The sequence below is a fragment of the Grammomys surdaster genome, unplaced genomic scaffold (assembly GCF_004785775.1).
Source record: "Grammomys surdaster isolate TR1022 unplaced genomic scaffold, NIH_TR_1.0 187, whole genome shotgun sequence".
NCBI lineage: Eukaryota > Metazoa > Chordata > Mammalia > Rodentia > Muridae > Grammomys > Grammomys surdaster.
This window is the reverse complement of record NW_021604632.1, coordinates 4,534,868-4,557,477: the sequence shown is the minus strand read 5'-3', so window position 1 is coordinate 4,557,477 and position 22,610 is coordinate 4,534,868. Positions and strand designations below refer to the sequence as shown.

Below are 22,610 nucleotides of genomic sequence, written 5' to 3'. Positions count from 1 at the left end.
AGTCTGTGGGGGCATTTCCTTAATTAGTGATTGATGGGGGCAGGGGAGTGCCCAGTCCATTGTGGGTGGCACCACCTCTGGGCAGATGATCCTGGGTTCTATAAAAAGTAGGCTGAGCAAGCACCAGGGGTAAGCCAGCAAGCAGCAATCCTCTATGGCCTCTATATCAGCTCCTGCATCCAGATTCCTGCTTGAGTTCCTGCCTAGACTTCCTTCAATGATGAACTACGATGTGAAAGAATAGCATTTGAATAGCCTTTTCTTCCCAGGCTGTCTTTGGTTATAGTGTTGCATCACAGCAATAGTAATCCTAAGAAAACAGTCAAAGTGGCAGCAGAGATATTTTTCCTTACCGCCTGCTGGCAGTTCATTCCAAGGTTCCCCTTTTCACCTCGAACTACTTTCATCAGACAGTGGAGGGTCCGCCCTTTCCGATGTAATCCAGAACAGTGGTGCTCAATCTCCCCCCGACAGCTCAGGATGATCTCGGGGCTCAGAGAGAAGTCTTCCATCAGCATCCGTCGGTAATCCAGCATCTCACCTTGGCACTCACTGCTCACTTGTCGCCCTGAGTAGGGGTAAGTCAGACACTTAGGAAAAGTGAGCTTGAGGATCGGAAAAGAATAAGTCACAGCCTTTCCAGATGTAATTACTATCCATATTGAAATGCTTAGAACTTGGCAAAAGCTTTTGCAGCATAAAGCAAAAAAAAAAAAAAAAAAAAAAAAAAAAAAAAAAAAAAAAAAAAAAGCTTAGACTCCAAAGGCCCAGGTTTATCCTGCAGGGTTGTGCACTATAGATATTATCAACTAATAATGCAAATGTTTTGCCAAAGGAAGTCCTTTTCTTTTTTTGATGTAGGGGATTGAACTCATGGTCTCATTCATGCTACATATCAATATGAAAATTATCAGGGGTGGTAAATAAACTGAGAATAATCTTTATTGCCCTATACAGCAAAAGTTTGTGGAAAAGACTATCCTTCAAAAATTCATGACAGCTCCCCATGTCCTGGAGCTATAAATGTGAACAGGGAAAACTTAAAAAGCAGCAACCACCCAGTCCTCAAATCCAAACACATAAACGTTACCCAGTTACTCAGTTTAGTGATAGAGCCAGAATTTAAAGTCACATCACTCTGACCAAAAACTCATGTGACATAATTTTCTCCCAGTCTTCTAAAGAATGTTTCAGTAGTCATTCTAAAAAAAAAAAGGTCTAAAAGAAATGCAGAAGAAAACTACTAATTACAGGTACAAGAAGCGTCAGAATCTGAACTGAAGAAGGAATGAAAGGAGAAAAGGAAAAAGGACATCACCTCTGTGCACTGCTGACTCCAGGCACATCAGAAGGTAGGAGAGCCTGGCTTCCCGGGACCGAGGAAGGTTTTCCACATTGCACCGGTATTTTTTCAAGTCACTCTTACAGGATTTGGCCAATGAATAACTGACTTTATAATCCTGGGCAATGAGCTTTTGGCGTGTAGTTAGTGCTTCTCTACACTGAGGAAAGAGTATAAGGAATGAAACCTTGAGTCTGCCCTGAGAACTTACTGTGGCTCAGCTATCTCTGATAACAAAAGCTCAGACCCAAGCATGGTGCACTGTTTACCAAAATGCCTACTTGTATGTCTGTTGTGAGTCTGCTCTAGGGTCTGGAGATATGACTCAGCAGTCATGAGCACTTGTGTCTGTCTCTTCAGAGGACCCAGGCTCCATTCTCAGTGTCTACAGGGTGGTTCACGGCCACCTACAACCCCAGTCCCAAGAGTGCTTTCTGAAGCCTTCTTCTAACCTCTGCTGACACACACACACACAGTGCATATACATATATGCAGACAAAACATTCATACATGAAAAATAATAAAAATAAATGATAATTAAAAATCTGACTCTAGCATGGAAAGAGTAAGGAGTATATCACTGGGAAACTGAGATCAGGCAGTAAATTAGGGGCTAACTGTTGCTAGAAGGACACCACATAAGGTTTTGGAGGGTCCTAATATTCTAAACTTGACACAAAGTATTATTTTTTCTTCAAGCATACTTTTGATATAAATTTCACAAGAACTAAAGTGACAGCACTCTGGGCACAGTAAATACTTTAGCTGTATAAGAAAACAAAAGATAGAATTGCAAAATTAGTTAGAGTATTAAAAAGATTCTTGTATCCCTTTAATGACAGGACTATTTAATGAGATAATAATGAAAAATTAGACAACTGGCTATCTGTGAAGGATACTGATGTGGTTAGCCTACACTACCTGAGTATGCAGAGCTAACATTAATGTGATTCTAATTAAAACTTTTTCTTCAACTTTACTCCCAAATGGTATTTCACTATATAGGCATCACGATTAGAGGATCTTCCCCCCCACCACGCCCCACTCCTTTTGGTTTGAGGCAAATACATTTTTTTTAACATTTATTTATTATTATGTGTGTATGTGTATATGTGTGTGGGTGCTGGAGATGGGTGGGTGTACTATAGAATGTGTGGAGGTCAGAGTACTACCTGCGGAGGTTGAGTACAGACCCCCTCCAATCATGGGGGCTCTGGGATGAGCTCAAGTCATCAGGTTTGGTGGCACGTGTCTTTATCCTCTGAACAATTATGCCACACTTTACTTGCTTTTTTGGTTTTTTTTTGTTTTTGTTTGTTTGTTTTTATTTTCCGAGACAGGGTTTCTCTGTATAGCCCTGACTGTCCTGGAACTCACTTTATAGACCAAGCTGGCCTCGAACTCAGAAATCCTCCTGCCTCTGCCTCCCAAGTGCTAGGATTAAAGGGGTGTGCTACCACTGTCTGGCTGCTTTACTTGCTTTTAAGATGGAAGTATGACTATGTACCCAGATTGGCCTCAAACTTTAGATCCTCCTGCCTTAGCCTTCTGAGTGAGGGTATTACACCCATGCACTGTCACACCAGGTGTCCAAATATACTCTATGTACTTAAACAAAGGAGTCTCAACTCTGGAGGGCACATACTTCATCAGTCATTCATACCTTGATAAAGGCAATTCTGTAGATTCATAGTTTGAAAATATTTGGGAAAAAGAAAAGTGTGTTTGCATTAACTACACACAGATGATTTTGCAGTCATTATTTCCTAAACAATATAATGTAGCAGCTATTAATTACAGAGACATCTCATCTGCAGCATGTGAGGTATTTAAACAATCCAGGTACTACTTAAAGTTCACAGGAGAAAGTACTTAAGTTATACACAAACACTGTGTCCTTTTTATATAAGAAACACTAAGTTTCTTGGTGTTTGAATATGTGGGTCGTGTTTTGAAATCAACCCTTTGTAAATACCACAAGAACACTATCTAAGAGCATGTCTATGAAAGCCAGGAGTGGTGGCACATGCTAACCCCGGCACTTGGGAGATAGAGGAAGGAGGATCAGAATTTCAAGGTAATCCTTGGCTCCATAGTGAGTTTAAGGCCATTCTGGGCTATGAGACTGTATTCCAGAAATAATCACTCAAACATCAACCAAAAAACGAAGCAAAAGTCTGTGAAAGCTTTATGAAATTAGTAAGCCTTTAGTTCTTTTTAAAGAGGTACCTTTTCACTCATGGATTCTTCAAATTTATGGTTAAAAAGGCATTTATACACTCTTCCTTCACCAGCTTGTGTCTGCAAGATAAAACATATACATTATTACTATTAGCTAAGTAAGTAGTTCTGCTGTGATATAGCCAGTCTTATACAGAACTTCTATTAATACAAAACTCAAAGACATATCAGAGGGAGTCTCTTACAATTTGATACCATAGTCAATAAAACTTTTTAATCAGTGGCACTGAGAGTTAATTTTATATATTCAAAACAGCAGGCAGAAGGGGAGGGCGTACATGAGTCAGAAAAGACAGATCATATACAAAGATCAGGAGTCCAGCATGTATAAGGTACTGTACTCAATCCATAGCACAGAAAGAAAAGAAGGAAGCAAAGGAAAGAAAGAAGGAAGAAAAGCAGGAGGGAATGTAGACACAGAGGGACTAAAAGTTGTCTAATGAATCAGCAGGCTCTATCCAAGGACTTGGTTTTAAAGTTAGATAACTTCTATTTCCTGTTTGTTTGTTTGTTTGTTTGGAGACAGGGTTTCTCTATGGAGCCCTAACTATCTTGGAATTCACTCTGTAGACCAGGCTGGCCTCAAACTCACAAGAGCCACCTGCCCCTGCCACCATGTATTTTATTAACCTTAATTAAAACCATATAAAAATGTAATGTAACAGAGCTTTAGCCATAGGATATGAACAAGACTTCCTGGTAAAATAAGATTCCTATAGATAAAATAGATTTTCTTCTTTCTGCTTTTCTTGAGACTAAGTTTCTGTATATAGCCCTGGCTGTCCTGGAATTCCTTCTATAGGGCAGACTATCGCCAAACTCAAGATGTGATAGCCTCTGCCGCCTCAGTGCTGGGATTAAAGTGGTGTCCTATCACCACACCACAGATAAGATAGGTTTTCAACAACTGAAACTGTGTCCAGCATGGTGGGCCTCACCTTTAATCATAGCATTCAGAGGGCATAGGAAGGTGACTCGAGACTAGCCTGGTCTAAATAGTGAGTTCCTAGACAACCAGGGCCATGAAGAGAGACCCTGTCTATAAAAACAAACAAACAAACAAACAAACAAACAAACCTAAAATGAAAGATAAAAGAAAGAAGAAAAAATAATGTGTGTAGAGTATCAGAGACACTTGTTAACAAGATGCTACATCTTTTAGACTGAGCACACAATACTATCTTCTGTGTCTTGGGGTGGATTCCATCCTCTGCGTCAGTGGTTTTCCTGAAGTATTTCAGTGTATATCTGAAATACAATACTACAGATACACTCAAAAAGAAAGGAAAAACAGCTTCTCAATGACTCACGTTCTCACAAAAGCGCTCCCGGTCATCTCGGCAAGCAAAATACAAATGCCGGTCTAAATGAAAGTCATCCGAGGACAGCTCAGCCACCCTAAGAATGGCTTTCTTGCAAAGTTCTGAGACTTGAATCTTGGGCTCTTTTTCTTCTGCTTCTTTTACCAGGCCTTTTTCCAAACATGATACCACCTCACCTTGTGAATGTGCATCCTAAAATTAGCAAAAATATTTTAAAACTTTCACCATACAGTATTCAAACAAACATTTGGTTAAAGAAATGGGTGTACAGAGACTGGTTAGATGGCTCAACAGTTAAGGAATAAGTATGGTTTAAATGTTAGGACACCACCTTCCCCCACTAAAGCACTAGGCTTTAAATTTTTTAATTACATCACTTATTTAGTTTTGTATATGTATAGCCAGAAAAAAATTGTTTTTCTTTTTTGAGTCATGCATTTGCTCTGTTGGCAAGAAATTCCTAAGAAAGTAACCTACTGTTGTTACAAGCATAGTTTATGTCAATACTGAAACAACACTGCAAAAGTACCTATTCATTTACCGCTAAAAGTTAGATACTTTTCAAGTAAGAGTGTTGTTAGATAAGTTTGAAAGACAACCGATGGGCCAAGTGAGACCACTCAGTGGGTAACGGTGATTTGCCACCAAACCTAATGTCCTAAATTCAATCCCTGGTATATACACATGGTGGGAGAGAAATGATCCTCCCAAGTTGTCCTCTGATCTTCCTGTGTGCTCACACACACACACACACACACACACACACACACAGACAAAAACAGAGAGAGAGAGAGAGAGACAGAGACAGAGAGACTGACTGACTATAATTAAAAACCAGTCAAGCACCGGGATTACAAGATTATAGGTATGTGCCACCACCCCAGGCTATTTTTTTCCAAAATAAGATATTTGCAAAGGTACCCTGAGCTTCTTCTGTCCATTCAGTAACTGAATCATATACAAATATTTGACAATGACGCCTATATGTCTGAGGCTGAGGATACAGTTCAGTGGTAGAGTGCTTGCCTAGTATATACAGCTCATGATTCAATCTCCAGCACTGGGAGATTGTGTATGTGAGGTAACATTATAAGGCTCACTGGACATGTAGGCACAGGTTTATAATCCATTGCACTAACTTGGAGATGGAGGCAGGATGATCAAGAGTTTAAGGCTAGTTACACAGTAAGCTTGAGGCCAGCCTGTGTAACATGAAATCCTATGTATTTACAAGCAAACAAGACATACAGACAAGGAAGGAAGGAAGGAAGGAAGGAAGGAAGGAAGGAAGGAAGGAAGGAAGGAAGGAAGGAAGGAAGGAAGGAAGACGAAGCTATGTGGGAGTGGCAGGCCCGAACATGCCTGATCGACTGAACAATCCAGGAGCCCAGAGGGTTGGGTGGGCAGCGAGGGATGCCTGGAATTACTGTAAAAGACATTAACCAGCAGGAGTTTGTCAGAGCTCTGGCAGCCTTCCTCAAAAAGTCTGGGAAGCTGAAAGTCCCTGAATGGGTGGACACAGTCTAGCTGACCAAACATACAGAGCTTGCCCCATATAGCAGAGCTGGTTCTACACATGAGCCACTTCCACAGCACAGCGAGCCTGCACCTCCGTGTGCAGGGGTTGGCTCCATGAACAAGATCTATGGAGAATGGCAGAGAAACAGTGTGAGGCCCAGCCACTTCAGCAGAGGCTCTAAAAGTGGTCCCGCCGTGTCCTCCAAGCCCTGGAGGGGCTGAAAATGGTGGAAAAGGACCAAAATGGAGGCTGCAAGCTAACACCTCAGGGACAGAGAAATTTGGACAGGTGGCAGCTGCCAACAAGAAGCATTAGAACAAAGGATGCTGGGTTAATAAAGTGCCTCATTCATAAGAAACAAAGAGGGGGGGGAGAGGGAGGGAGGAGAAAGGTTTATTGAAATTGTGGCTCCTTGGTAGAGTGCTTAGCATACAAAAGGCTCTAGGTTCCATTCCTGGGAGTATGTAAATCAAACAAGGTGGTCTATAATCAAACAGGGTGAGCCATATAATCCTATCATACCCAGAAAGAGAAGTAGACAAAACAGGAGTTCAAGGTCACTTTGAGTTCCTTAAAAAAGTATGCCTGTGCTACATGAAGCCTTATTAAAAAAAAGTCCGGGAGATGTCTCAGCAGATAAGCATGTAAAGTGCTTGCTGTGTACACATGAGGGCAGAGCTGGGTGGGATCCCTAGTACTCACATAAGGGGCAGGTGGACAGCGGCCCACATGTAATCCCAGCATTCTAAAGGCAGAAGAGATCTCTAGTGGCAAGCCACATTAGATCAAACAGTAAGCTTAGAGTTCAAGTGAAAGCCTGACTCAATATTTAAGAAGGACAATAGTATCCTACACAAATATGTTTACACATACAATCACACACACAAAAGAGGAAGCATACATAACGCAAACACCCATCAAGGGGGGACACTAATTAGAATGACACATGTATAACAAAATAGTCAATAAAACTTTTTCATTTGTTTATTTGTTTTTAAAGCCAATGTCTCACTATGAAGCTCTGACTGTCCCAGAACACATTACGTAGACCAGGCTGGCACTGAACTCAAAGATCTGCTGGTCTTTGCTTTCTATGTACTGGGATTAAAGGCATGCACCGCATTTGGCTCTTTTTTTTTTTTTTTTAATGTCTTTGGTGCTAGAAATGAAAACAAAGCTGGGGTGTGAGTGTGTGTGTATGTGTATGTGAGTGTGTGTGTGCACATTTGACAGGTGTCATGTGAAGATCTGAGGACAACTTATGGAAGTCAGTTCTTCTTTCTCCATGTGGATCTGGGAAATCAAACTCAGGTCAGTAAAAAAAGATTTATTCTACTTTTAAATAGTGTGTGTGTGTGTGTGTGTGTGTGTGTGTGCACGAGCGTGCGTATTTTGGGGGGCATATATACACATGAGTGCTGAAAGCCAAAAACATAGTTCTTTTGCAAGAGCTGTGTATCTTCTCAACTCCCACTAAATTATTAATTATATTGTGTTAAGAAAAAGTTGGCCTGAAAAATAGTCTTGATAAGCACTTATAATTTTGATGTTTTTATTTCTTTCATTCCTTGTCCTTTAACAAACAACAACAATACTAATCTCAGATGGTAAGGAAGGCTGGGCTTTTCCTTTGTATAAACCACTCTCTAGTTGGAAGTTTCTGATATTTCCTGTGATTTCCTTTCATGGACTGAAGAACAAGACTCAACTATTCAAGGTGCTTGGTTACAGCAGAACCACCACAGTGATACAAGCAGCAGACGTGCAGAAGCAGAGTGGCGGCAGCACGGCTCTCCAACTGAGCAGCTCTGTTGGTTCTTCCTATTATTCTTCATGACATAAATAACTTACACTCTCACTTCTAGAAACCTGCCCTTTCATTTTGACATTCACTTAGAAAGTTCAAAAGGATCTGACAATATATCTTTGTTCTAAAACTCATTTTGAAAAAATAAATCACTAAGGTTGAACATCATGATATTTTACATTGTTATACCGAGGAAGGATGAGAACAGATTAACCATGAATCCTCTCCTCTCTGATCTTTGGGGACCAATTGTGGTAGCAGCAAACTTGAAGTTTGGCCCTAAGAGGTTTGAACATGCCTGTGGCCTTAAAGGAAATGACTTAAGAAGGAATGCATTTTTCCTATGAGGTAGGCTAAGCCCCTATCACTGCCCCTTATGCGTAAGAAAACCTGGCATGTAAAGATGGATTTGATATGAATAAAAATTTCACTTAATTGGTAGTTATATCCAAAGATAAAAAGGAACTGGTTGTGTTGATATACACCTATAATCCTGCATCTGAGAAACTAGCTTAGGCTACATACAAATGCATCTGTTGTCTCCAAACAAATAAGCAAAAACAACAAAAAGATGACAATGATAAAAGTAAAGCAAAGGAGGTTCAAGGGAGCACTCTGTTATTTTATAGAACTGAATAAACAAGCTGTCTTGGCTTTCAGCTGTAGCCACTGCAGACTTAGAAACCTGAAGCTGAGAGTAGGTTTTAGCCTAGTAATTCAAAGAGTGGGGAAGCCAATCAGCTCTTGCTCTTAGGGGCAACAGACAGAACTATCCTAATAGGGAACTACACTGTCTGATCACTGAACACAATGTAAAACCATCCAAGATTCCTGGAAAGTATGTCAGAAGCACTAGTGTGGAGTTTTTTTGTTTGTTTGTTTGTTTTTTAAACAAAGAGAGAGAGGTTTGGAATCAAATGTAACCCCCAACACCCTAAAACAAAGTCTTGGGAACTTCCTAAATGTATCAGGGTGACTCAAATGCTTTTATGTCATTTCTAATCTGTTAAGAAAGACAAATACATTCCTTCCTAAAACCAGCCTTTTGTTGACTGCCTAAAAGCTTCATGTCAAGATCACAGGGCTTTTAATGTTTATATCTTAGGACTGACCATATTCTTTGAATGTACCTTGAACTGTATAAAAGCAGAATGGTGAAAAACAAACCTGCTTCAGCCTCAGCACTGGCTGGAATCACATTATAGTGTTGTCGAATTGTCTTTTTCTTTTCACTCCTCACTCCCTCCCTCCAGACCCTGCTGACTGACTGAGCTGGCTTGGTCAAGAATTCCTAACAGTAGCAACATTGCAGTTATGAAATAGCAACAAAATAATTTTATGGCTGGGAGTCATCACAACATGAGGAATGTGTTAAATGAAGGTTGAAGCAGTAAGAGAGTTCAGAACCACTGGACTAATAATTTCGAATGGAAGATCAGTTGTACTAAGGAAGAAGAAACTAGTTGAGTAGTTACTTCATTTCTGTCTTTATTATAATCAGTTCACAAGACATTTTTCTTCTGACTAGTGAGAAGTAGCTTCACCATTCTTAATTCCTCTTCTTTCAGAAAACAAAAGTGATGAAGAATATTAACTGGTAATTTGATGGTGTTTTGAGTCACTTAGGAGGTAACCCTCTGGGTGGGTTTGTGAGGGTGTTTCCAGAGAGGCTTAGCTCAAAGTACTGAAAGAAGAGTAATGTGAAAAAGTGGCAGAGGTCCTGAATGGAATAAAAAAGACAGCAAGTGGAACAGCAACTGTCTCTCTCTGTTTCCTTGCTGTGGGTGGAATGTGGCCATCCACCCCAGGCTCTCACTGTGTGCTATCTGCCCAGGTAGCCCAAATAAATCTACCCTTCCTTCCTTAAGTTGCTTCTGGTAGGCATTTTGTTACAGCAACATGGAAAATAGCTAATATAAATATTGAAATATTTTGTTACAAACTCACAAAATGTCCCAAGTCAATCAGTCTTGGACTAAAGGAATTGTCTGTACAAGTTTTTTTTGTTTTGTTTTGTTTCTTAAATTTGAAAGATCACTTCAAGGCTAGTTTTCTCTGATGTGAGTTACAAAATGGTTTTCATTTATTGAGCTCACTGGTTCATTGGAGAAGTATGTAGTAAATACCTTTTCCCCAAGACGAATGCTGCCACATTTCAAGAGGTTGATGTCATTTTTGCAGTCATCCATGAAGCCACAGATCAAGCGGTAATCACTGAAAATGATGGCCGTCATTTTAGTAATGTATTGATGACACTGATACTCAGTGATGTTGCCTCGGTGATCCACTAGGCAGGAAACCATGTAACCTTTTCCAACTGGCTCTTCAGCACATTCTTTAATCTGTTTCAAAAAAGGAAAAGTGGCTGCTTTACAGGTGTAAATTCAAGAAACCACATTTAAATCAAGCTTATTTTGTTGTTGTTACTGCTAGAAATAATTACTTACTACAGTGCCCTGTCTGGCTTAGAACTCTCAATACATCAGGCTAACCATCCTGAGGTCTGAGATTAAAAGCTCTTTACATAGGAGTCAAAAAAGGAGGACGCTTAGAAATACACTGATTTTAAGGAAAGACAGTGTCATTCTGTGAGATGACTGTTGCCTTCTCTGAACTCCTCAACTATCATTCATTCCTTGGTAGGTCTTGAGAACCCTCCTCTTATTCCATGGCATCAGGTCAGTACCACAGAATGCTGCAAAGGCCAAGAAGAATGATGACAGGCCTGGCTGGATTTCTCCACCCACTTTATATATTAGTTATGCAATGAAGTCTCCACAACAATCTGGAAGAACAAGGTTTAGAGAGTTTCTAGATTCCTAGAGGGTGGGATCCAGGAGTGGGGCATAGAGCTTGAGGCCTTTTTCCTAAACCTTGACTTGTGTATTGTATCATCTGTAACAATGGTTCTCCACCTGTGGGTCGCTACAGTGGATTAGGAGGCAGTGGAGTGGGGCTTGGGGGTCAAATGACCCTTTCACAGAGGCCACCCAAGACCATCAGAAAAGACAGATATTTATATCATGATTCATAACAGTAGCAAAATTAGTTACATAGTACCAACAAAAATAACTTTATGGGTGGGGGTTACCACAACTGAAGGAACTATATTGAAGGTTGGCAGCATTAGGAAGGCTGAGAACCACTGATCTATATCCTCTCAAACACCATTTATAAGACAGCAGTAATTATGTTTTCCTCAGTCAATCACTCAAACAGAGAAACTGTGGAAATCTCCCATTTTGGGAGATATGGTCTCTCTATGTAGCTCTGGCTCTCTTGGAACTCACTATGTAGACCAGGCTGGCCTTGAACTCAAGAGATCTGCCTGCCTCTTCCTCCTAAGCACTAAAATTAAAGGTGAACCCAAATTTTCTTTTCTATTTATTCTTCTTTCATATTACATCCTACTGCGGTTCCCCCACCCTCCCAATCCCCTAACGCACACACCTCCACTCTCCACCACATCCATTCCTCCCCCATTTCCCTTAACCCCAATTTTTTAGACAATCAGAAGAACCAGTTAAACCGCCCAGGGACCATGTATTGTGCTGAGTGCTTATAATACCAGCACCTAGGAGCTAAGAAGGACTTTGAGTTTAGAAATGAGACTTGACTGCATGTACAGTCTTGGAGGTTAATTGTCCTGGTTCCAGTATAATCTCCCTGTTGGGAGAAGAACATGTCTTTGGTACTGGGATGTTTATAACACTACAGAAGGTCACAGGGGACAGTGGTACTACTACAATGAAAGAGGGGCAGCCAAATCAAGGAGGGATTCCAGTACTCTGCAGGTAGAGGCAAGTGGATCTCCAGAGTTCTACATAGTGAGTTCCTAACCAGCCAAGGCTACACTGTGAGACCTTATCTCAAAACAAAACATCCATACAGAGACATATAGTTTCATTAACTATTTCTGTCCCTGTTATATTAAATTTGTAACTATATCAACATTGATTATTTTAAACACTAATACCCATTATCTAGTACATATGCTCAACAGACCCAACTGTAGAGCCAAGTCACTTAGGAAGGTTTATAGACCTCCAGGGAAATCTACTCTGATAACCTCAGTAGCTGTACTGAGTATCTAGGAAACAACAGAGCCTGACCTCACCCTGCTGTGTTTGTGGGTAATCACAGAAAAAGTCTAGTTACACATCCTTCTTGTATCACAACCAAGGCAGATGAGGATGCCAAGAAAAAAAAAAAAAAACAGAGTCATTCTCCTAATGAGAAGTGGGTCAACAGACTCTACTTTGTCCTACAATAGCCACAAAATTATTTCATATTTTACCTCGGAAATAGTTGACTTGCAAACCTCCCTGGCGACAGATTCAAATTTGGGATCAGTAGTCAGGTTCAGCTTGTAATTCCACAACAACTGGGTTCAAGAGAAGAAGAAAACAAAACAAAACCCTTTTGGTTAGACCACCATGAAGTTCATCATCAGTGATTATTATAAATAACAAAAACTAACTGTATAGTCACATAAAGCACATTTACATTTCCAGTAACACAAAAGTCATAACATTCGTAGAAAAAAGCACAAAATATTTACAAACATAAAGCAGCACCCAGCATTCAGATGTTCTTTCTTCTTTCCTGGTAAATGACGTTTTTAAAGCTATGAATTAAAATTATGTGGTACAGGAGCTAGAGAAATGGTTCAGTAGCTAAGAACACGTACTGCTCATGCAGAAGACAGTTCCAGAACTCAGGCTCTGAGGCTCATAACTGCTTACAAATCCAGCTCTGGCCTCCGTAGACACTGCATACACATACACAAGATATCCACAGATAGACACACTTTATTAAAAGTAAAAATAAAAAATTTTGTGGTATTAAGAGAAACTAAATATTAAAAAAGTCCCTGATAAAGTTTGGGAGAAAATATCTGCTTCCAAAAAGTTGGCCCCAAATGTTCACACGTGGCAGGGTTTGTCTGAGATTTCACAAATTAGGATTTTCCTTATATCAGCCTTAAGGAAAGGTGCTCAGATTCTAGTTTCCAGGAATATCCAGCTTTATTCCCTAAAAATATTTGATTGACCATTCACTACATGATTTAGTTTTTTGGTTTTGCTTTGTATTTATTTATTTAGTGTGTACAGGTGTTTTGCCTGCTGAGACTAACTACCACTGTGGCATAGACCTCTCCTTTGAGGGTGCTACTACACAGTAGATATCTCAATGAAAGAACTTTTAAATGAAGCTGTTGGCTGGGCAGTATGGCGCCCGCCTTTAATCCCAGCACTTGGGAGGCAGAGGCAGGTGGATTTCTGAGTACGAGGCCAGCCTGGTCTACAAAGTGAGTTACAGGACAGCCAGGGCTACACAGAGAAACCCTGTCTCGAAAAACCAAAAGAGGAAGAGGAAGAGGAAGAGGAAGAGGAAGAGGAAGAAGAAGAAGAAGCAGCAGCAGCAGCAGTTGACATGATAAGCAGGGAACTAATTCTTTTTATATGGTAATTGTAATAAGAAAGGCCATGAGTAATTATTATTGGCCAAGCCTGATGATTCCTACAATGAAATGGTGTTTATAAAGTTCCTTAAACAAGGCTTATTATCCACTTAAAACTAGTAGCATCAGAGAAAATATAAAGCTTCCAGAAAAAAATGAAAGAGCATCCCAAAATCTGTCATCATATTTATAAAGCACAGATGGTGAGTCACTGAAAATCCATACTTACATGATTGCAGTCTGAAGAAATCTCGTTCTCGGGCTAGAAGAAAAAAAAGCAATGTTTGAAAAACCAAACAAACACTAAAAAACCCAATCCCTCAAGTTTTCAAACATCAAAAAATTAAAGTCAAAACCAGAATCTGAATATTTAATCAAATGTCTTTTTAGCACAGGAATAAACTGGAACCAACACACCTTCCAGATCTCTGAGGGCAAATTTACCAGAAAGGTACATATGAAAAACAATCCCTTCTGTATCAAAAGTATAATGTGGAAATGAGAAAATATACAATAATGCAACAGCAACATTAGTACTCTTCTTTTTTTTTAAATGACATTTTCTAACTTTGAATGCTACAGAGCAGAGTCTGGAGAGATGGCTGTGTAGTTAAGAGCACAGGCTGCTCTTCTGAGAGACCTGGGCTCAGTTTCTAGCACTCACACAGCTAGCCACAACATCTGTAACTCCAGTTCCAAGACATCAAATGCCCTTTTCTAGATTCCATAAGCACTGCACGAATGTGGTACGCAGACATACTTGCACACAAATCATAAAACATGTAAAATTAAAATTAATTTAAAAAGAAACTAGAGGACCAGCTAGAGCTAGATGCACTGAGAAGGCAAAGGCAGGTGGATCAATGTAAATTTCAGGCTAACCTAGTCTACACAGTGAGAGCCATCTCAAACAAAACAAAATAAAACATCACACACTGAGGGACAGACAGTATGGGTTTTTTTTAACTAATGAGAAATTAGATGCCTACATACAATCCAGGGTTCCTGAGCTGAGTCTGGTGGGTCACTCCTAGCACTTGGGAGGCTGAGACAAGAGGATGGTCACAATTTTGAGGCTAGCTTGAGCTACATAGTGAGATTTTACCTCAGAACCACCTCTCTCAAAACCAAAGCAAGCAAACAAGTCCTAGGCTTATCAGAGTACAGAGGAGGTCCAACAATGGTTTAAAAACTAATTTAGGGTATTTTGAAACTAGGGCAAGAGGAATGTGGATTGGAGGTAACTCTAGGCTATATAGCGAGAAAGTAGCTGAATACAGCAGTTTGGGTTTGTAATCCCTGTATTTGGGAGGCTGAGATAGGAGGGTTGGTGTTAGTTTGAAGTCAGTCTGAGTCATGTTGTGAATTTAAGGCCAGACTGGGTTTAATGTGAGAGACCTCGTTCCACAAAATTAATTAATTAACTACGATTTAAAAATTCAGGATTTGCTGGGCGGTGGTGACGCACGCCTTTAATCCCAGCACTTGGGAGGCAGAGGCAGGCGGATTTCTGAGTTCGAGGCCAGCCTGGTCTACAGAGTGAGTTCCAGGACAGCCCAGGCTACACAGAGAAACCCTGTCTCGAAAAAATAAATAAATAAATAAATAAATACATAAATTTTAAATTTTTTTTAAAGGAACTCAAGAATGAAGCCATTAAATATAACAGTGCTGTTTTTTGTTTGTTTGTTTGTTTGTTTTTTGTTTTTTCCAGACAGGGTTTCTCTGTGTAGCCCTGGCTGTCCTGGAACTCACTCTGTAGACCAGGCTGGCCTTGAACTCAGAAATCCGCCTGCCTCTGCCTCCCAAGTGCTGGGATTAAAGGTGTGCGCCACCACCACCCAGCTTTTTGCCATCTTATTATTATAAATCACTGAATTTGTGCCAGTGGACAGATATTTGGACCCCTGTTTGTTGACATGAATCTGCTGCCTACTCTAACTCTAAGGTGTTCTTTCTCTGTTTTTCTCCCTTCCTTCCTTCCTTCCTTCCTTCCTCCCTCCCTCCCTCCCTCCCTCTTTCCCTTCCTCTCCCTCCCTCTCCCTCTCCTCCCCCCCCCCTCTCTGTGTCTGTCTGTCTGTCTGTCTGTCTGTCTGTCTGTCTGTCTCATTGGGAGGGAGGGATCAGGATCTCACTTTGTATGTAGTTCTGGCTAGCCAGAAACTCAAAAGACATGCCTGCCTCTGCCAGAGTGATGGATTTAAGGGCATGTCCCACCACTCTTTTTTTTTTTAAACTGAAGTGACAGGGCCAAAATTTGCACCTACATGCTTTGAGTTCAAAGTCCATTGGTTTAGTTTACTCCCTGTGTGTTCTTAGTGTAAGGGTAGCAAACCTCTTGGTCAGGTTCCTGCTGCAACAGTTCTAAGAGTGAGGTCTCTCTACTAGCTGAGAAAGGCCAGTTTATTTGCTGTCCATATCTCTGTAGGCCACATTTCTAGTTAAAGTGGAGCAATATTCACTGTGAAGTGGTACAGATGAAAATGATGTAAAAATAAATCTGTAATTACTGCCTGACAAAATAGAGCAGTCTGTCCAAAAGTGTAGTAACAGCTAGTTACTGCAATGAGGAAGATGAAATCATACATGGCAAAGTTCTTTGGAAACTGAAGCAGCTTTCACATAAAAATAAACACTATACATTAGCTAAAAGAAAAACAAATTTGGCCAGGCAGCAGTGGCATACCTTTCTTTAGTCCTAGCACTTGTGAGGCAGAGGCAGGAGGATCTGAGTTCAAGGCCAGCCTGATCTACAGAGTGGGATCCAGGACAACCAAACCAAAACGAAAAATAAATTTAATGTTACTATAAGAGAAAACTCTAAGGCTGGGCAGTGGTGGCACATACTTTTAATTCCAGAACTTGGGAGGCAGAGGCAGGTGGATTTCTGAGTTCGAGGCCAGCCTGGTCTACAGAGTGAATTCCAGGACAGCCAGGAATACACAGAGAAACGTTGTTTCAGAAAAACCTAAAAAAAAAAAAAAAGAAAGAAAAAAAAAACTCTATGATGTGTACACTGAACTTCTATATACTATTATTTTCAGATTTCTTTCTTTTCTTTTGTTTTTTTTCCAGACAGAGTATCTCTGTGTAGCCCTGGCTACCCTGGAACTCTTATCTGTAGATCAAACTGGCCTCAAATTCACACATATCCACCTACCTATGCTTCCTAGTGCCGGGATTAAAAGTGTACACCAACATGCCTGGCTCATATTTCCTTCTTCCTTCCTTTCTTAAAGATTTATTTATTTTATTCGTTTGTCTCCTTGCCTATCTGCACACTATATGCACTCATGTGACCAAGGAGGCCAAAAGAACTGAGGTTCCTCGAGGTTGTAACTGCCAGATGTGTGGGTGCTAGGACTTGAACTCCAGCCCTCTGGAAAAAGAGAACCTGAATACCTGGCTCTTACTAAGCCATCTCTACAAGCACCTACTTTTCAAATTTCTTATGTCTATAGTGTTGAAAACTAGAATGCTGGGCTGGCAAGATGGTTTGACAGGATAAAACCTCTAGCCCAGTGAGAAATGCCAACTTACCCCATCTTTAAAACTTTTACACAAATCTTTTAATCTTCCCAACATGCTAAAACTTTTGTTTGTAGAAAGCACTGGTCCCTCCCTCACTTTCTCTATATTTCATAGATGGCTTAGCAGCTGACCCTATCTTTCTTTTAAAACTAGCCAAGTGGAAAGACTATGAGGTTGGGCCAAAGCTAGTGGGGAAGGCACAGTACCTCAATACCCGGCCAGAATTAGAATAAAAGGTAAGGGAACTTCCTGCCCGCTGTGTTCGTGCTAACCTGGCTTGGACAGTGCTACACCCTTTTTGAAAAAAGCTCTTGGCCTATTCAGATGCTTCACTTTGTTCCTATGTTTCCTACATCGAGACTACTCTTTCTTTGTTTCTAACACACAGAAATCAGACATAGTAAATTCTACCCCTGGAAACCCCATGGTAGAAGTCTAGAACCAACTCCAAAAGCTGTCCTCTGACTTCCATGAGTGTGCTCTGATATATGCACACTTGCATGCACACATACATAATTTTTTAATTGAGAAAGGAATTATTAGTAAGTCAAGAAATTACACAAAGTATTAAGAAGAAAAATACTTCTACTGAACTATTAATTCAATCCAGAATAGGAATTAATATCATAGTTATTTATAAAATCTATTTAAAATGGACCTAATCCTCACAGGCACATGAAATAAATAAGTAAAATGTAATTGAAAAATTAAAAAAAACAAACAAAAAACAGGGATGCTGACACACACCTTCAGTCTCAGCAGAGGTAAGAGGATCTCTCTGAGTTTGAGGCTAGTTTAGTCTTTATAGTAAATTCCAGGTCAGCCAGGGCTACATATTGAAATCCTATTTCAGACTTGTATGGACTCCATAGGAAGACCAACAGAGTCAACCTGAATCCTTGGTGGTGGTGGGGGGCCCTCCAAAGACTAAATCAACAACCAAGGGGTGAACATGGGCTAGATCTAGGCCCAGGCATGTATGTAGCAGATATACATCTTGGTTTTCATGCAGGTTCCCCAACAACTGGAGTGGAGGCTGTCCCTGTACCTGATGCCTGCCTATGAATTCCGACTGGCAGCCTTGTGTGGCCTCAGTGGGAGAGGATGTGCCCAGTCCTGCAGTGACTTCATTTCCAAGGTGGGGTGATACCCAGGGGAGGCCTTCTCCTTCTCAGAGAAGAGGAGGGGGTAGAGGGGAGAAGCTGTATAAGGGGGGCAATTGGAAGAGGTGGGGGCACATATTGGGATATAAAGTGAATAAATAAATAAATTAATGAAAAAAAAAAGTAAAATTCTAGTCCCACTTCAAAAAAAAGGTATGAACAAAAGTTGGAAATGAAACAAACATTGGAAGGTTTGGCTTGTTGATAAAACCCCATCTTAGGTTTGAAAGCTATCTTATAACAAAGACAAACTAGAATCATTCTTGCTTATGATTAAATCTGGTTCTCAAGGGTTGGGCTATGCCCTACCTGTAACCTTAACTACAAATGGTTCTGTACTGTCTGTTCCAGGAAATGGCAATTACACATCTTTGCTTCAAGAGGCTGTTAAGACCACCTTGCAAGCAGGTCTTTGTTTCAGGAGGCTGTTGTAACCAAGGTGTAAAGCTTATGTTCTGCTTCTGTAACCCCACCTATTTGCTTGTCAAATCTCCCATTTGGAACCTCCTACTCCTGAACTATAAAACCCTGGTCTTCCCCATGTCCATGATCTCTTGAACTCCACCTTAAGGAAAGACAGCCTGTGTCCATGAATAAAAAGAGTTTGCTTTAGTTAATTTGGCTATGATTTGGGTCAGTGGTATTTCTCCTCACATTTGTAGGGTTAGCACTATATTCTATCTAGAACTCTTGTCTCCTATTGAAAACAGCGTTCAGGCTCTGTTAGCATGGAGCAGACAAAGGAAGCAGATCCTGAATCTAACCTCCTGTCTGGAGCGAAGCCTAATCAAATAACCCACACAACCACACACAAGAAAACAAATATTCTTATGGGGGAAATGGTAAATGAGTTCCTCAAACCTCCAACTAGTAAAAGAGCCAATATACTGACAACAAGACAACTGCATTTCTGTATTTTCATATTTCATTAATAATTTCTGATTATGCCGAGCGGTGGTGGCTCACGCCTTTAATCCCAGCACTTGGGAGGCAGAGGCAGGCGGATTTCTGAGTTCGAGGCCAGCCTGGTCTACAGAGTGAGTTCCAGGACAGCTAGGGCTGTACAGAGAGAAACCCTGTCTCGAAAAAAACCAAAACCAAAAAAGTAATAATAATAATAATTTCTGATTATTTATGACATAATAAAACACAGAACTGCAACTTTAGAAGCCAGTGCTTGTTTTTTCAACTGTTTTTGAGATTTTTTGACACACTCTCTCTCTCTCACACACACACACACACACACACACACACACACACACACACACACACAGAGACATGTGCATGGGTGTGCATATTCCCACATCAGAGCACAACTTGTGAGAACTGGTTTTCTTTCCACCTTATGTATTCTGGGAATCAAATTCTGGTAGTTAAGCTTGGCAGTAAGCACCCCTGTCTGCTAAGCCATCCCATCAGCCCATCAACTCCTGCAAACTAAACATAAACTTGTTTTATATTTTCTTCCTAGATTTTGTTTTTCTAGAAAAAAGCCACAAGATTATGATATCAAATGTTTAACATTCATGGCACATGATAGCTGTTAAGAACTTATAAGTATAATCACAAGTGATTAATTTTGAAAACTTAGAAGTGTCTTTAGAATCAAAGAAGAGAGGAATGACAGAGAAAGAGAACAGTATCCTGCAACTTGGAGAACATAGGCACATCACTGCCAATGGAAATTAACTAGAGAAAGCATAAAAGAAAATAGTAGGTTAGCCATTTGAAAAGGAACTAAAATACAGAAATTTCAAAACAGATGTGGGTGCTAACTCTGGTTTGTTTCTCAGAGTATAGTAATTCCACAATACCCCCAATCAAATCATTCCACCAAACATTGTAATGACTAAGGATAACTGGTGCCCACTTGCCCAAGGACAGTTGACTTCCTGGTATGCTGGAGGCTGTACACGTAAGATAACAAGGTTGGTTGCCCCAACTGCACAGGATGTTCTGGATCACAGGTAGGCAGGCAGGTGTAAGCAGAAAGTACATTAGGATATATACTTGCTCCTGATTGGACTAAGACAGGAAGTATGTTGCTATGTGGGTTTTGCCTTTATGAGTATCTGACTGACCTAATTCAGCACCATTCTCTGGGAATCCTGGGTATGGACCTGGCCAGCATTAAATTGTGCTTGCTTTAGTTGTACAATCATGGAATTGGTCTTTCTCTTAGTGATTTTCAGGCTTAAGAACACCTATTTCCTCCAAACTATTTACGTAGACACACTTGATTATCTTTAATCCTAAAAGAACAGCACAGGACAGAAACTCCAGAATTACTGAGGTAGAATATAGATGAGAATGTTCCTCCATTTTTCTAGCCATCAGTGAAATAATTCCCAAAACTGAATTAACCAATATATATTTTGAAGGAACTCTGGCCAGCAGGCATGGTTCTGGCAGGCCTTGCCCAGACTCCCTCTGCCTTGCTAGAAACCATTAGATTACATTCCTGAAGCTAGTCACCAAGGCTTATTCCCTTATTCACTTCCCCCTCCTGAAACCGACAAACAAGGTCCAGCTAACAAAGTATTGAAGTACAGTAATTAAAAGCCCCTAATTAACATGCCCAATTCAAAGTAAACACCCCATCCTAAGGCAGGGTTTCCCTTTTACCTTTTTTTATATTTTTGGTTGTGAGCCTAGCCTTTAATGGCTGAGCCATCTCTCCAGCCCTTTACCTTTCTTTATATACCACAATTTTCCTAAGGGCCATGTCTGTCTCCTCTCTATCCAGAGGCAGTCCTTTGTCCCTCTGACTCAAATACCCCTTCCCCCACTCCCTCATTCTCTATCTCCTGTCTTTGTCTCTTATTTCCTGCCCTCTGTTCCTCTGAGGTAAATAAATCTCCTTTCTGCTGGGAACTTGGGTCTTGGGGGTCCTGAGCCAATACTGATCTCTTACATATTCAGTAATAATGTCCCCCCAAATTATAATAGGCACTGTTGTAAGACACGAAAAAAAATTAAGGACTTTAGTATCTAATCTCAGGTAGTTCAGAATACAATAGTATAGAAAAATTTCCAGGTCAAACAAAAGTAGGTTTTGAGGCAGATCTGAAGAATTACTTAGAGCAGTGGTTCTCAATCTATGGGTTGTGACCCCTCTGGGGATCACATATCAAATAGTCTGCATATTAAATATATACATTACAATTTATAATAATAGCAAAATGACAGCTATGAAGTAACAACAAAATAATTGTATGGCTGAGTGCCACCAATGTTATTAAAGGGTCATAGCATTAGGAAGGTTGAGAACCACTGAGGATGAGTTCTATGCAAGGACAAGTGGGAGAATACTTGGGAGGCTGACAGCAGAGAGATCAACCAAAGGCCAACTTGAGCACACAGCAGGAGACAATGCACCTAATTTCCACAAACAACTTTTTTTTTTAAGTATAGTAGGGAGGGAGGGAAGGAGGGAGGGAGCCAGCGATACAGAGACTGAGAGGGGGAGGGGTGTAGGTCAACCTTGGGTGTTATTCTTCAATATCTGCTCACCTTATCTTTTTAAGACAGGGTCTTTCATTGAGACCCAAGGCTCAATGAATATGCTACACTGGCTGGCCAGCGACCTCCAGATCCACATAGCCCCATTTCCCATGAGTAGGATCACAAGTGGGCATACCATACTTAGTTTTTCATGTGGATTTGCATGGTTCTCATGCTTGCAAGGCAAACGTTTTTCCAAGTAGTTTCCCAGCCTCATATGTTTTAATGGATCTTAAAATAGATGTAATATTAGAATATTTCATTAATATATGCATTAGAGGTATTAGCTAAAATCCAAGTCGCTGGGTACACCTGTGAAGGATTTTTTTCCCCTTAATTAAATCATATGAAGTGGGAAGATCCACCTTTAATCTGGGCCACACCTTCTAGTGGTGGCAGCTTATATAAAGGACCAGGAAGAAGGAAGCTTGTACCCTCTGCCTGCTTGCTCTCACTGGTAAATCCATTAATTCACTGGCATTAGAGCCTACTTCTTCGTGATTATGGAATATACTGAAGACCAGCTGAGACATACAGCCTCACGGACTGAACAACTACTGAATTCTTAGGCTTTCTATTGGTAGACAGCCATTGTTAGACTAGCTGGAACATAGCCTGTAAACCACTCTAATGTTAATACACACACACACATACACATGCACACACACATACACACACACACACACAGAGAGAGAGAGAGAGAGAGAGAGAGAGAGA

At 40.5% G+C, this 22,610-nt stretch overlaps 1 protein-coding gene and 1 pseudogene across 1 annotated transcript in view; one reads left to right on the top strand and one right to left on the bottom strand.

Annotated features, from left to right (window-relative positions):
- Positions 1-22,610, bottom strand: part of Glg1 (golgi glycoprotein 1) — a 105,895-nt gene that overhangs the window by 36,259 nt on the left and 47,026 nt on the right. The window contains exons 2-8 of the mRNA XM_028768519.1: positions 13,925-13,957; positions 12,529-12,615; positions 10,358-10,573; positions 4,894-5,097; positions 3,572-3,643; positions 1,319-1,502; positions 354-568 (exon numbers count right to left, since the gene is read on the bottom strand). Coding sequence (XP_028624352.1) covers positions 354-568; positions 1,319-1,502; positions 3,572-3,643; positions 4,894-5,097; positions 10,358-10,573; positions 12,529-12,615; positions 13,925-13,957 — 1,011 coding nt within the window. The remainder of the gene's footprint in view (positions 1-353; positions 569-1,318; positions 1,503-3,571; positions 3,644-4,893; positions 5,098-10,357; positions 10,574-12,528; positions 12,616-13,924; positions 13,958-22,610) is intronic.
- LOC114622145 lies at positions 6,264-6,739 on the top strand (annotated as a pseudogene).